General features: G+C 36.0%; 1 protein-coding gene and 1 pseudogene across 6 annotated transcripts in view; both read right to left on the bottom strand.

The window, feature by feature from the left end:
• Nucleotides 1-14,208, bottom strand: part of ANKS1B (ankyrin repeat and sterile alpha motif domain containing 1B) — a 1,034,668-nt gene that overhangs the window by 772,384 nt on the left and 248,076 nt on the right. For all 6 annotated transcript variants that reach the window (XM_040980136.1, XM_040980153.1, XM_040980163.1 and 3 more), the window contains exon 9: nucleotides 2,035-2,178. In XM_040980136.1, coding sequence (XP_040836070.1) covers nucleotides 2,035-2,178 — 144 coding nt within the window. The remainder of the gene's footprint in view (nucleotides 1-2,034; nucleotides 2,179-14,208) is intronic.
• LOC121156561 lies at nucleotides 9,291-9,447 on the bottom strand (annotated as a pseudogene).

The following is a 14,208-nucleotide window of genomic DNA, read 5'->3' as shown; positions in this document are numbered from 1 at the left end:
GAGCCAGGGCTGGGGTGGGGAGAGTGCAGGTTGAGCCAGGTTGCAGCACCAACTGGCACATGCAGAGTCCAAGACTGAGGATAGACCATGCGAAGCAGGGTTGTGGCACCTGCTGGCATATGTAAGATTGTCTAGCAGTGGGTCTGGGAGAGGAATTTAGGGAACTCCCCTGCTAGAACATAACTCCCGGTGAGCACAAAAGCTGGGACTGGGTAAGACCAGGCCAGGCATGGCAGAAGCATGTGGCACCATTTGTGAAGACCAGGTCTGGCAGCAGGATGGGCTGGACCATGCCATAGCACCCTTTGGTTTGCATAAGATTGGGTTGGGGACAAACTGACCAGGCAGCTGCATGCACTGGTATGTGGGTTGGCTGGTGCAAGTGACTGATTAAACCTAATCCTGCACTGGCTGGTGCACACAGTAGTCAAGGCTAAGATCATCCCAGGCAATGTTTCTTAGAGAACTCCCCAAATGGATGACAGGACTCAAACTGGGACCGCAGGGAATAATCACAAGATGTATCAGACTTTAGAGTGCATGTAGTAGGGCTGAGCCTCCTCAGTTGCTCATGCCTGGACAGCAGGCCCAACGCACACAGGAGACATGACAGTCAGTTCATTAGGCCAGCAGAGGATGTCAAGTGCCTTATGGGAGGATGTAATTCAGAACACGTTGGACCACTCTCCTGGCCAAGTTTTGCAACATGTTCCTGGGCCTGTAGATGTACTAAGCTGCACATGGTCAGCCAATAGGCCTTGAACAGATTTTTTTAACACAGGTGGAATGAAGATGACAATATCAATGAAGATGACAAAACCACTCAAGTAACACCCTCAGCACACTTTCCCACAATAGGGTCTCTAAGGCCTCATCCAAGGACTATCTTCTATTTTCAGGTGCCAAAATAGTTTGAGAGCAAACAGTGGACCCCCACTTCCTCACCTTGTGATCACATAAGAAAAAAAAATTGAAACATTTGTCCGACCCACCTTCCTTCCTCAAACCTCATGAACATACAACTATGCAAGAAATATAAAAATAAAATAAATTTTAAAAAATGAGCATGGCATCACTGACCAAACAAAAGGAGGGTGCAAGCTCCACTGATCACCAGGAACATGGACACAATTGATCATGCACCTATCAGCTCGAATTTTAATCAGTAAGAATCTTTACCCATAACTCCTCTGAGAGCCCAGGAATTAAACAATAGTTGCGCAGTTCCTTGCGTCTGCACTTTGTAATAAATACCTACTTTTTCCCCACCCCCTGATTTCAGCGATTGACTTTCTGTGCATCAGGCAAGCTAACCTACTTGGGGTCCAACTAATCCTCCAACTAACCTGCTGCCTCCCAGGATATACACGAGCAGGTAGCTAGAACCAGGAGTGGAGATGGGACTCCAGCAGGGTGTCACCATAACCATTCAGCCAAATGTCTGTCCCTGTAATATTTTAACATTCTATTACTGCATCTCCTTTTTGAGTTTTTCTAGAGATATTATTGCAGTTTCAAGTTTCCTAATTCCAGAATATTCATCTCTGAAACGCATCTAAGGAGCTTAGGCTCTTCCATACAATAGGAAAATCACAATAATGCAAAAGAATTAATGTAGTAAAATGATTTCAACTTAAAGTTGGTGTTTTAATACTTTGTTTTCACTTTTGGGTTACATTCCAAAATCTTTAGCAGAATACGTTCATATCATTCTATAATGTTTCTTTGTGTTAAAAAAAAATCAAACACTACTGTTTTTAAAGATCCCTAATGTGTTTAACTACAACTGTATCTTTAATCACTTAGTAAAAATAGCATTCTTTAGAATAATATACTCCTGGAACACAAATATTAAAACTCCATAAAGAAAAGAACATTTATGTATTGCAACCAATATTGTAGCTCTGAATATGTACAAGCATAGCAGAAGTAAGTGTTCATTTTGCCTGACATATTAAAAGAAAACAATCAAGTGACTATCATGAAGAGGGAGGGGAGGAAGTTTTAAGTGCACCTTAATGGAAGCAAGCTTACCTGTGCCAGCATTGGGAAGCCAAGGTTCCTACACCCATTACAAGGAGTCAGAGCTTCCCAAAGACCTGAGGGCCCACACGTGTTCTCAACATCATCATCATCTTCTACCTCTCCTGGTGACAAATTGATTGTAGATGAAGTTCTCTGAAATTATATCAATATATTACATGAATGTCATTTAGATAACTATCAATGAAACTACATAAATGACTTGTGGTTTGTCTTAGCAAGCAAAACTGAACCCGAGCAGGTAACGGAGACAACCATATGTACAAATCAGCTTAAGCTGAAAAAGGAAAAACTGGCTGAGAAATATCTAAAATACAAAATTTATAATGAGTAGGATATAATAACCACCCCAAAATATTTTAGTAGCAACAAATGAGAAAAATATCACATCTTGCTTAAAAAAAAATTTAGGCATAACATTAAAATACCATAAGGAATAACATGAACTGCAGAAATAGATGTCACACAAAATCTATATTTTCATAATATCACCAAAATGAACTTCATAAAGTTTTATATTATACATGTAACAGGGATAATACTTTAAAAATTCATAGACTTCTATGTGACATAAACATCGTTTACTTTTGTTACTTCTCAAATCCCTCTACGATGAGAGTAAGATTTATAAAAATTTTGAAATCTATCAGGATGACACCAGGAGAGACACTGGCAAGTTAGGAGTATCAAGAAACATCTGGATAATGATGGGTAACTTCCGGACAAGAGCTAGGTAGATGCTACACTCATTTAAGAAACTTGACAACACTAAAAACAAAGTGCCTGTATGAAGGAAAAAAGAGAGCAATTCGCTACCTGCAAAGGTGTTTAAGTGTCAGTGGGACCAAAACATGATGAACCCAGAGCAGAAGGAGCTAAGATAGACAGATCCAGCTTTTCATCAACCCAGGCAACTAAACCTTCAGCATTGGTAAGAGAGCACAGCTTTATGTTTTTGGCGAAGATGAACCAAAGAGACTGCTTTCTACAACTACATATACTGAGCAGAGAAATGTCTCTTTAAGAAAATTAGTATCCATGTAGTAAATTGAAGAGTTCCAACCCAACAAGCCTATTTTCCTTAAAAAACATGACAGGTAGGCTTATTATTATCCCCTACATGGAAAAAGAAAGTTATAGATAATATCCTCAGGGACAGAAGACATGTGCATACAGAAACAAAAACGGAATGCTACAAAAAGCATTAAATGCATGAAATTAGAGGGTTTCAAAAGTTAAGCTAAAACATATCTGCAAACACAGAACGAAAGATGAAAACAAGGTAAAAGTGAAGAAAATCAGAGTATTAAACCAAAAAGCCCATCTAAATAGAAGTTCCCAAACTTGAGACACAGAGGGATCAAAGAAACGATTCAAGATATTTTGCTATGCTGATAAAAAATTTTACAAGATGTCAGCTGGAATTTTCCTTTATAAAGATACAAATAAAAGAGCTTCAGAATATAATGTGTAGCAAATGACAGATCAAGATTAACAAAGTTAACATGGTTTAAATATTGGATTGTAAATAGGACCTCCAAGTCATTACTTTAAAAATTTTTTTTCTTTTGCATTCACATCTTAAACTTCCCCTGTATCAGCTATAATTGTAAAATGATGAAACTGAATAGTCCTTCAATCAGTTAAGATTTTTAAGCTACATACATGATACTGAAAATGTAGGTGCTTCATAAGTGTTATAGGACTATGACATCACACAACATGATCAAGGAAACTACGGCACAGAGCAATCCAGTAACGCTCCTGGTCACGGACTTGGTAAGCGATTCTAACTGCTCGACTATCTAGCCTACTCCCCATAAACATTGTGTTCCGTGACCTTTCGTTTGGCACAATCTCTTGCAAAATATTTTTGAAAAACCAAGCTGATATAAATAAAATTTAAATAAAAGAAGTGTATTTGTGAATGTTTCTGCTACATTTTGATACTTCAGAGAACACTTTGCCATGGGTGAAGGCTGGGAAAAAATGTTCTACAATTTGGTGGACAGCAGCTCACATCTATTCACTCATTCATTCATTTCATTCATTCATTCTTTGGAGCAAGAATCTTGGGTAGGAAATAATGGGAGCTGAGCATCATGGTTCAGAAGTCCACATCTCTCCCTGGAATGCCTAGCTCTGTTTCTGGCTCTGGCTCCAGTTACCGGCTTCCCACCAATGCAGACTTTAGGAGGCAGCAGATGATGGCTCCCATGTTTGGGCTCCTACAACCCATCTGAGTATCCTGAATTGTGCCCCTCGGTGCTCCTGGCTCTCTCAGTCTCAGCCTAACCCTAGGCTTTTATGAGCCTTTGGGGAGCAAACTAGGAAATGGAAACACCCTCTCACTCTTACTTTCTGTTTTCACTGCCTATCAAATAAATAAAGCATTTAAAAAAATCTTGTCAAGTCTAAACCTGAACTCAGTGAGAACATGCATGTGTTTGATCTTTCCTGTTACAAATGAATGAAATGATCAAAGAGACATCTCCTTTACCAACTCCTGATCAGTTACTAGCTTGACATCAAAGATGACAAGGTATGGCACCTTAAATTACTATATACATGATTAAGAAATATTTTTGTTGGTGGCCGCACTGTCACACCGTGGGTTAAGCCTCCACCTGAAATACTAGCATCTCATATGAAAGAGTTCAAGTCCCAGTTTCTTGTAATGCACCCGGGTCAACAGTGGAGGAGGACCCAGGCAGGCACTTGGACCCCTGCTACCCATGTGGGAGACCCCGATGGTGTTCCAGGCTCCTGGGTTTACAATCATTTGGAGGGGGAAGATCTACATCTCCCTCCCTCTCTGTAATTTTGTCTTTCAAATAAATTATTGAATCTAAACTTTTTAAACAGAACTTTATTTTGCGATGGTAGTTCTACTGAATTATATTCAGTCAATCATACAGAAACATTCACCCATCTCTTTCAGGAGTAGAAATCTGTTTATGTCTATTCCCTGGTCATAAATTATCAATGGTTTTCCGTTGCACCTCAAGCAATATCCAAATTCTTACTTAAAGTTTTCATGAAAAAAAATTATCTTTGTCCCTTTTCTTGTTGCAAAGTCTCCCTAGATTATAACCAACTGGGAATTGTTCATCCTTGCCCAAGTGTGATTCATTTTTTGTTCGAATTTTCCACCTTACTTCTGTGTACAGCAACTTTTAGTGGTAAAAATTATGGCTCTAAGATGAGACAATTCCAAACTCCAGTTTCAAGCACTACATGATTGACTTACAACTTTTTAAGACTTATTTATTTATCTGAAAGTCAGAGTTACAGAGAGAAGGAGAGACAGAGACAGAGAGACACACAGACAAAAGGATAGGGTGATCTTCCAAACACTGGTGTACTCTCCAGATGGCTTCAATGCAATAGTCAGGGCTGGGCAAGCCCAAAGCCAGGAGCCAGGAGCTTTCTCCAGGTCTCCCGCATGCGTAACAGGGGCGCAAATACGTGGCCTGCCTGTTGCTGTTTCCTCAGGTCATTAGCAGGCACTGGGTGGTAGCTTTATTTGCTATGTCACTCTGCCACAATGCTGGCCCATTGGTTGCATGAATTTGAGAATGTATGCTCAATGTCAGGATAATTTGCCTTACCTGTACAGTGGAAATAGCAGAGTAGAACCCCCTGGAGTGATTTCTTTGATAATTAAATGAGGTAATAGATATAATCACCATTTTAGCTATTATTTTCACATAGTCCCACTAGTTCAAAAATATATCTCGTATTTCATCTCTTACATAAAAGTTTCCATAAGGCCACAAACAATGTCACTGTTCTCTAAATGTCGACAGCTCGCTTTGTAAGCATATATGTGACAATACATCACATATACCTTAAAATGACAGTGGTGAAGAGCATCAAGCTTGAAGTCAAATAGGTATTAAGACCTACTTCTGTCAGCTCTAAGCTGTGTGACTTTGAGCACCTCACAGATCTTATCTATCCTTAGTTGCCCTATCTTCAGCGTAGAATAACAATTCTTATGTGCTAGTGAGGTATGAAAGACAAAATTAACTGCATACAAGGGTCAGCACTGAAAATAATAGCTTTTGCTATGTTTATTATCTTTGTTCTGAAAGAGTTACACACAAGCACACATATGCACACACACATATCTTACTGTACATAAATTATTTTAAAGAAAATATTGCCTTACATCTGTGTCTCTTATAATGTATTATAAATAACGGGAATGAATGGAATCAATGAGCTACAACCAATCATTTTCATTCAACTTTCTAGCACATTCTATCAGCATTAATGGGTGTATTTAATTCTGTCACAAATATCATGACTGCTATCTTAGTTTTACATTCACCATTACCAAGAGCTTTAGCAGACATGAAGGAATTAATCAGTGGTTTAGTAGTGCCCCCTAAAGATAGTACATGAATTGGCTGTGTAAAATCATATTTTGCTTCAATTCATTATAATTAAAGAAGCATCAGAAATAGTTTATCAAACTGAATACAATCTTTAATTATATGTCATAAAGAAACCACATGAACACACTTGAACTCTGAGGGTTTTCCCTGTCTCAAATGTCTTTTATACTTTTTACTGTGTATCTGCATTCTTAAAGCTCCAGAACATTCTTCTACAGAGAATGCAATGAAGCCCAGAATAGAGATTAGATTTTCTGATTTTTACACAGAGATTATACAGAAGAAAAACCAAACCAATTCTATATTACTGCAAAGGAAAGATAAGTCACAACACATCAAAAACCCTGGAGAGACCAACTGGAGCTCAAACAAAAAATTCTTTCTAGAATAATGATATCAGCCTATTTTTCTTTTTTAAGAAAATGAGACCTCTGTATAAGATGGAGGGTTTGTATGTACAAATTCTCTTACACAAGAACACTTCAAAGGAAAGATTTGTGGAGAAAATGAAATTAAAACACAAATGTATCTTGGTACAAAAAACTAAACCCACAATTTTTTTTTCACAATATACTTTCTCCTCACCTTTGTGAAAATAGCTTTGTATGCAGTGAATTTCAAAACAGTGTTGCAGCAAAATGCATGTATTTTTACAACATTTTATTTCTCTTAACTGTTTTAAAGTTTTTAAATTAACAAAACAAAATGCTTAGTGCAAAGAACTCCCACAAACCCCACATCTACCTTCTCTGGTTGCTAACATCTATGATTATTTCTCATAATCTATAAATCATAATCACCTTCCCTATTATTAACAGCTCATGTTAGTATATTTGTCACAACTAATCAACAAACTCAGCTTCCCCTACTTTTTAGACCCAAATTCTTTATTATTACTATTTATTTTTATTGCAAAGTCAGATACACAGAGAGAAGAGAAAGAGAGGAAGATCTCCCATCCAATGATTCAACCTCCAACTGCCCGCAACAGCCACAGCTGAGCTGATCTGAAGTCAGGAGCCTGGAGCTTCTTTTGGGTCTCCCTTGCATGTGCAGGATCCCAAGGCTTTGAGCTGTCACCAACTGCTTTCCCAGGCCAAAAGCAGGGAGCTGGATGGGAAGTGGAGCAGCTAGGATATGAACCAGCGCCCATGTGGGATCCCAGCACGTTCAAGGCAAGGATTTTAGCCAATAGGCTACCGTGCTGGGCCCAGATCCATATTCTTTTTATCCCTCTTACTCCTCCCAGCCTTCAGCAATCAACATTCTGTGTTCAGGCTAAGGTGATTATTTTGTTTAGCTCCAGCACACAGCATTCACCTTTCTGCATCTGGCTTATTTTTATTCAACATGAAGTCCTATACTTCCATCCATTTTGGTGCAAATAGCAATATGTATTTCTTTCATGAACAAATAGTATTGAGTGATGTATAGACGTGCCAAATTTTCATTATCCATTCAGATAATGATAGACACCTTACTGGATTCCACACCTTGGGGATTTGAACATTGCTACAATAAACATGGTGAGTCAGGCATCTCTGGACACATTGTGTTGTCTTTTGGAAATGTATCCATTGGTGGAATTGTTACAGCCTACAGCAGTTCTAGCTTCAGATTTCTACAAACTTTTCCTTTGGTTTCTTTAGCAGCTGTGCTAGTATACAATCTCATCAACAGTGTATAAGAGTGATTTTAACCCTACATTCCACCAGCTTTTGTTATTTTCTGTATTCTTCTATATTAGCTATTCCAACAGGGGTGAAAAAGTATCTTATTTGTGGTTTTGAATTGCATTTCCTGCATGGCTCGGGATAGTGACAATTTCTTGAAAATAGATTAGCCATCTTTATTCATTTGAGAACTATCTATTCAGGTCCCTAGTCCAGTTCTTAATTAGCTTGGTGGACTTTTAAAGATTTATTTTAACATTTCTTTATTTTTATTTGAAAATCAAATTTATAGAGAGAAAGAGAAACATCTTCCATCTACTGGTTCAGACATTTAATATTATGAAGTCTTCTAATCCATGAAAAGGGAATATATTTCCATTTTATGTCCTTGATGATATCTTTCATTAGTGTTTTATTATTTTCACAGTACAGATTTTTACTTCTTCTACTATGTTTATGCCTAAATATTTAAAATTGTATAAATAAATAGGATATCTCTTTTACAGAGGCCATTATTGATATATAAAAATGCTATTGCTTTTGTATGTTGATTTTGTATCATGTGACTTTTTTGAACAAGTTTATCCCTCCTAACATATTTTGGTGTTTTGTGTGTTCTAAGTACAAAACCATGCCATCTACAAATATGGACATTTCTCCATTCCAAGTTTGATGCCATTGATTTCTCTTTCCCAACTGCTCATGCACAACTTCCAGTACTACATTGAATATGAGCGCTGAAAGTGAACATCTTGTCCCCAATCTGAGAGAATATGCTTTCAGTTTTCCCCATTCTGTATAATACAAATGGTTTGTCATTTATAGGTTTTATCATTTTGATGTATGTTTCCTAGTCTGTATCCAATTTGTTGGAAGCTTTACTTTCCTTCTAATCATGGAGACATTAAATCTTAACAAATGTTTTCTCTACATGATTGAGATGATCCCATGGCTTTTGTTCTTCAATCTGTTAACGTGATGTATGATTTTGTTTTTCTTTTCAAAAGGCCTCACATATTTATTATTGAACCAAACCACTAGTTACAGCCCCAATCACACATGTTCACCAGTACAGATAGATGATGGTGGTACCTTCAGCTTAACCTGGTTAAGAAAATAGTGACATTGATGCGGCATAAAATATATGTTTCATCTGTTGAATTGCAGTTCCTCACAGACCCAGCTTGGTTCATCTTCAATGTCTCCTCTTGGAATTATACCTGATGTTATTACCGATTTTCACTCAAAGCCATTGAGGAATGGGACAATTGTTATCGTTGTTGTTAGACCAGGAACCTCTTGACTCTAAAAGTCTTGTAAGAAGACATGGTGAGTAAGACCTGGGGACATTCACCATGAAGGCAGAGAGAAGAAGAAAAGATGTGTTATGATCTTATTGACTGACAAGTTTACACCAATTTCACATAGTTGGGGTATATTGACTTGACCATAAAGTGAAATCTTTGTGGTATAGTCCTGGATTCAGTCTTCTAATCTTTTGTTGAGAACTTTTCATCTAAGTTCATGATGGTCACTGGTCTGAGGTTTTCTTTTTGTGTTTTATATTTGTTTGATTTTTGTATCACAATAATGATGGAATCATAGACTTTGGTAAAGCCCAATCCTTTTGATATTTTTGAATACTTAGAAAATTATTGCAGTTGTTTTCTCTTTAAATGATCTGTATAATTCAACTGTGAAGCCAACTAGACACATTTAATTACTGCTTCAATCTAACTACATATTATAGGTCCATTTATATTTTCTGTATCCTCTGGATTTACTTTTAGTAGGTTATATGTAGACAGGAATGTAACCATTTATTCCATTAAATTTTTTAACATATAATTGCTCACAGTAGCTTCTTACAATATGGTATTGGGTATAATCTCTCCTATATAATCTCTAATTTTGTTTTTCTTTTTATTTCCTTTATACTCTCAGTAGAGGCTTGTCTGTGTTGATAGCTTCAAGACACCAGCTTTCAATTTTCTTTTATGTTTTGATTTTTCTTATTTTCAATTTTATTTACTTTCCTGATTTTTGAAATTATCTGCCTCTTACTAATTTGGGGTTTGGTTTGTTCTTGTTATTACTAAGTGCTAGAAATACATCATTATATTGAGATCTATTTTTAGATGGTACTGGTCTATCAGGAGCATGATGCTGAATTTCCATGTATCTTTAAAATTTTTGTTATTTTTTAATTATAGTGCATTCCTTTGTGATTCAGTAAGACAAAACACGGAATGCTTTCAATTTTTTCAGATTTACTGAGATTTGATTCGAGTCCTGATAAACTATTTCAGAAAATGTTTCATATGCAGAGAACAAAATGTATTCTGTAGCTGTTGGGTGAAATATTTTTAACTATATGTTAGGTCAATCAATTTGCTCTACAGCTTAATTCAACTTTATTGATTTTCTGCCTGGATGATTTACCATTGATGACAATGGAGTATTAAATTCTACCACTATTATTGTGTTGGAATATATTTTTTCCTTTAGGTTTCAAGTTTAAATATCTGGGTCTTGTATTTATGATTATTAAATCTGATTGTTGAATGATCCTCTTATCAATATATTTTCCTCCATACAGCTTTTTAAAAATTTAAAGTCTATTTTATTTGATATGACTTTAACTATCGCTCATTTTTGCTTTCCATTTGCATGGTATATCTTTTCCCAATCCTCACTCCTTCTCTGTGTTAGTTGCAGGCAGCATACAGGTGGGTTTCACTATCTTTTAAAAACATGCAGCCAGTCCTAGCATGATAGCTAAGTGGCTAAATCCTCACCTTGCATACACTGTGATTCCATATGGGCACCTGTTCATATCGCAGCTGCTCCACTTCCTATCCAGCTCCCTGTATGTAGCCAGGGAAAGCAGTAGAGGATAGCCCAAAGTTTTGGGACCCTGTACCCATGTGGGAGACAGTTCTGGCTATTGTGGCCACTTGGGGAGTGGACTAACAGATGAAAGATCTTTCTCTCTGATTCTCCTTTTCTCTGTAAATCTAATCTCTGACTCTATCTGTGAATCTAATCTGTCTTTGCAACAAACATAAATAAATCTTAAAGAAAAAAAAATACACAATCTGTACATTTCCGATGGAGAATTGAATCCAATTCACTCAAGATCACTAGTGATGGATATGAAGCAAATTCTTGTTATTTTATTGATAGGTTCCTGATTATATCTGTTCTAGTTCTGTTGGTATTGTCATGTGTTTTCATGACAGTTACCTTTAATATAGGCTCCCTTCAAGACGTGCTCTAAGACTGATCTGGTTCACTGAATTCTCTTAGTTTCTATTTGCCTGGGAAATAGTTTATATCTCCATCACTTCTTTAAAAAGGGCGGGGGGGATTTTACTAGATACAATATTCTTGGTTGGCATTATTTTTCTTTCAAGACTTTGAATACTATCATCCCAAATTCTATTCTAAAGATTCCCAGTATGGAAGGAGAGCACAATTTAAACTGTACAACTCAATTTCATCTCTTCCCCTACCAATATACTATGTGTGTGATGATGGCTAGTCAGAAGGATGCTTTTCATCTTTTTCCTCAAAAAAAAAAAAAAAATTCTTGGTGTCTATTTCTTCCTAAAAGTTTTTCTCATTAGCTCTTTAAACTCCTCTCCACGTTACTATGCAGAACAATTACACTACAGCATGAACTTCCTCTCTGCACTTGCATAACCTCATTATGTAGGAAAATTGCAAAGAAATCATCGTTATTTGTCAAGAGGCAACAATAACGACTCAGCAATGTGATATGCCCGGATATTTTATTTCTTATAATTGTAAATTTGAGGTCTGTCGGTTTAGCAGAGCATTAAGAGGAGAAAATTGTAGGATATTAAGCTGCTTCAGGTATCCCAAAGCTATAAGAGCATTGGTGGGACAGGTAGGTGTATGTTTTGCTCAAAAAGACTCACATATCAAGTTTGTCCTGAGAAAAAGATCACATGCTATAATAACACTCTGAAATTTTAATATTAAGCATCCTATTTTCTGAATCTTACTAACACTAAATATTTCTGAAATGTTTCTGAACACCTTGCAAAGTTGCAAGGCTCTCTCGTGTGCTAGCTTTTCACCACAACCATGTGTTCCAAATTTGTGAAAATTCTCAAAAGCTACAAACATTTAAATCTTCTGAAAAAAAAATTATCTCAGGCTCATCTGGATTTTACTACAAATACTAAACTGCATTTATACCTGCTGAGTAAAGAAAGAGCAAAGTAAAAAGTAAACTTACATCTTTATGTAAATGAGTACCTCCTAGCACCCATACAGGAAGATGAGGTTACCGCATATAATGGGATTCTAAACTCAGGGATCTGTTCATGCCAAATGTATTTCACCTTTACTAAAGAAAAGAATTGCTGGTAAAAGCATATGCCTTATTTGCAAGGAACATTGGAGAATAAACTAGGGAGAAACATTCTCTTTTAATAAAACATGAGAAAATGGAATTCCTCTAAAACCATTCAGTTTAAACACATTTTCCTGCATCTGCTGTTTGCGTATCTTACATCCTTTGGAAATTCATCTAAGAAACTTCAAACTTAAAGATACAGATGGTTTGCTATTCTGCTTTGACATCATTAATTTGTATGTATGTTTTTATTATCTCTTAAAACTTTTGTTCCTTTATATGACTATGGCCTAGTAATTAACACAGTGGAGAGAAGAATATCTATATGGTGCCAAGTTTATGATCAATTGGCAAAAGCTAATTGCATGTTAAGGTTATTTTAGGTTTATTCAAGAACAGTTTGGCTTTTTTGGCAAGATTTGGTAAGGAAGGTAATTTGGATAACTTTCGGAGCAATAAATAATGCTTCACAAAGACTATTTTATATAAACACATAATATTTTGATAAAATTTTACCCTTTTCTTAAACTCACATTTATATATTTGCTTATTACGCATTTCTATGTATAACATGTGCTAATTTCAAAAATAAACACCAGTGAGATCCCTAAAATCAAGAAGTGCATCTTCCATCAACAATTTGCATTGCACATTTTCCCCCTTTCAATATTCCCCTGTTTATAACCCCGGAAATCTTTTTATCTTTTATTGTATGTATTTTTAATTGCTTCTGGGCCTTTTAGCTAATCTCAAGTGAGATATGTATTTTTAAGAACTTCATCAAATTGTGGGGCCACACAATGACTCAATTAGCTGATCCACCCCCTTCAAGACTGAAAATCTTCTAGACTGAATTTTACTTGGGATTGCACTGAATGTATAGTACAAACTGGTATAACAGATACCTTAACAATATTGTCTTCCAATATACGAATATGGTCTCTACGTGCTTCCATGTGTTGGGTTTCCTTAATTCACGTCAACTGTGATTTTACACTTCAGTGTATAGGTCTTGCACATACTTCATTATATTTGTAGGGGGCAATGTTTCTTTCATGATTTGGCAAATATTTTCAATGCGATTTCCAAAAATATTTTTTATTTTTCTTCTTCCCTGGCTTTCTTGGAGTATAATTGGTAAATAAAATTTATGAATTTAGGATAATACAATATATTTTTTAGTTTTTTGTGTACTTTAAGAAATTATTATTATCATAATCAAGTAAATTATTACATTGATTCCTACAAGGGGCTAGCAGATTTTTGTGTGGAGGATGAGATTCCTTAATATATACATTCTTAGTAAATTTAAAATCTGATATTTATATCTTGTTCATCTTGAAAAAGTTGATATCCAAAATTGCATTTGTGCCCAGATTTCAAATTGAAATTTTAGTTTTCAAGAGTTTCTCATGAAAAAAAAGCAAACAAAAAGTTGATTTTTGTTTGCTGACCTTATACTTTGCTAACCAAATGTTGATGCTATTTGCTGCTTTTACATGTTTTTAGGATGTTCTACATAAAAGATCACTTAATCTGTGAATGAACGGTTTTCTAGTTTTCCTTTAAAACCTGCATGCTTTCATTTCTTCTCCTTGTCTTGTTGCACTTGTCAGAATTATCAATGTAGTACTAAATACTCTTGTTTCTAATTTTAAGTGAGAAAGCATTCAGTATTTCAACATCATGAAGAAAGTTAGCT

The sequence above is a fragment of the Ochotona curzoniae genome, unplaced genomic scaffold (genome assembly GCF_017591425.1).
Source record: "Ochotona curzoniae isolate NIBS_2020 unplaced genomic scaffold, NIBS_Ocur_1.0 contig_1014, whole genome shotgun sequence".
Taxonomy (NCBI): domain Eukaryota; kingdom Metazoa; phylum Chordata; class Mammalia; order Lagomorpha; family Ochotonidae; genus Ochotona; species Ochotona curzoniae.
This window is presented reverse-complemented; position numbering and strand designations above follow the sequence as displayed.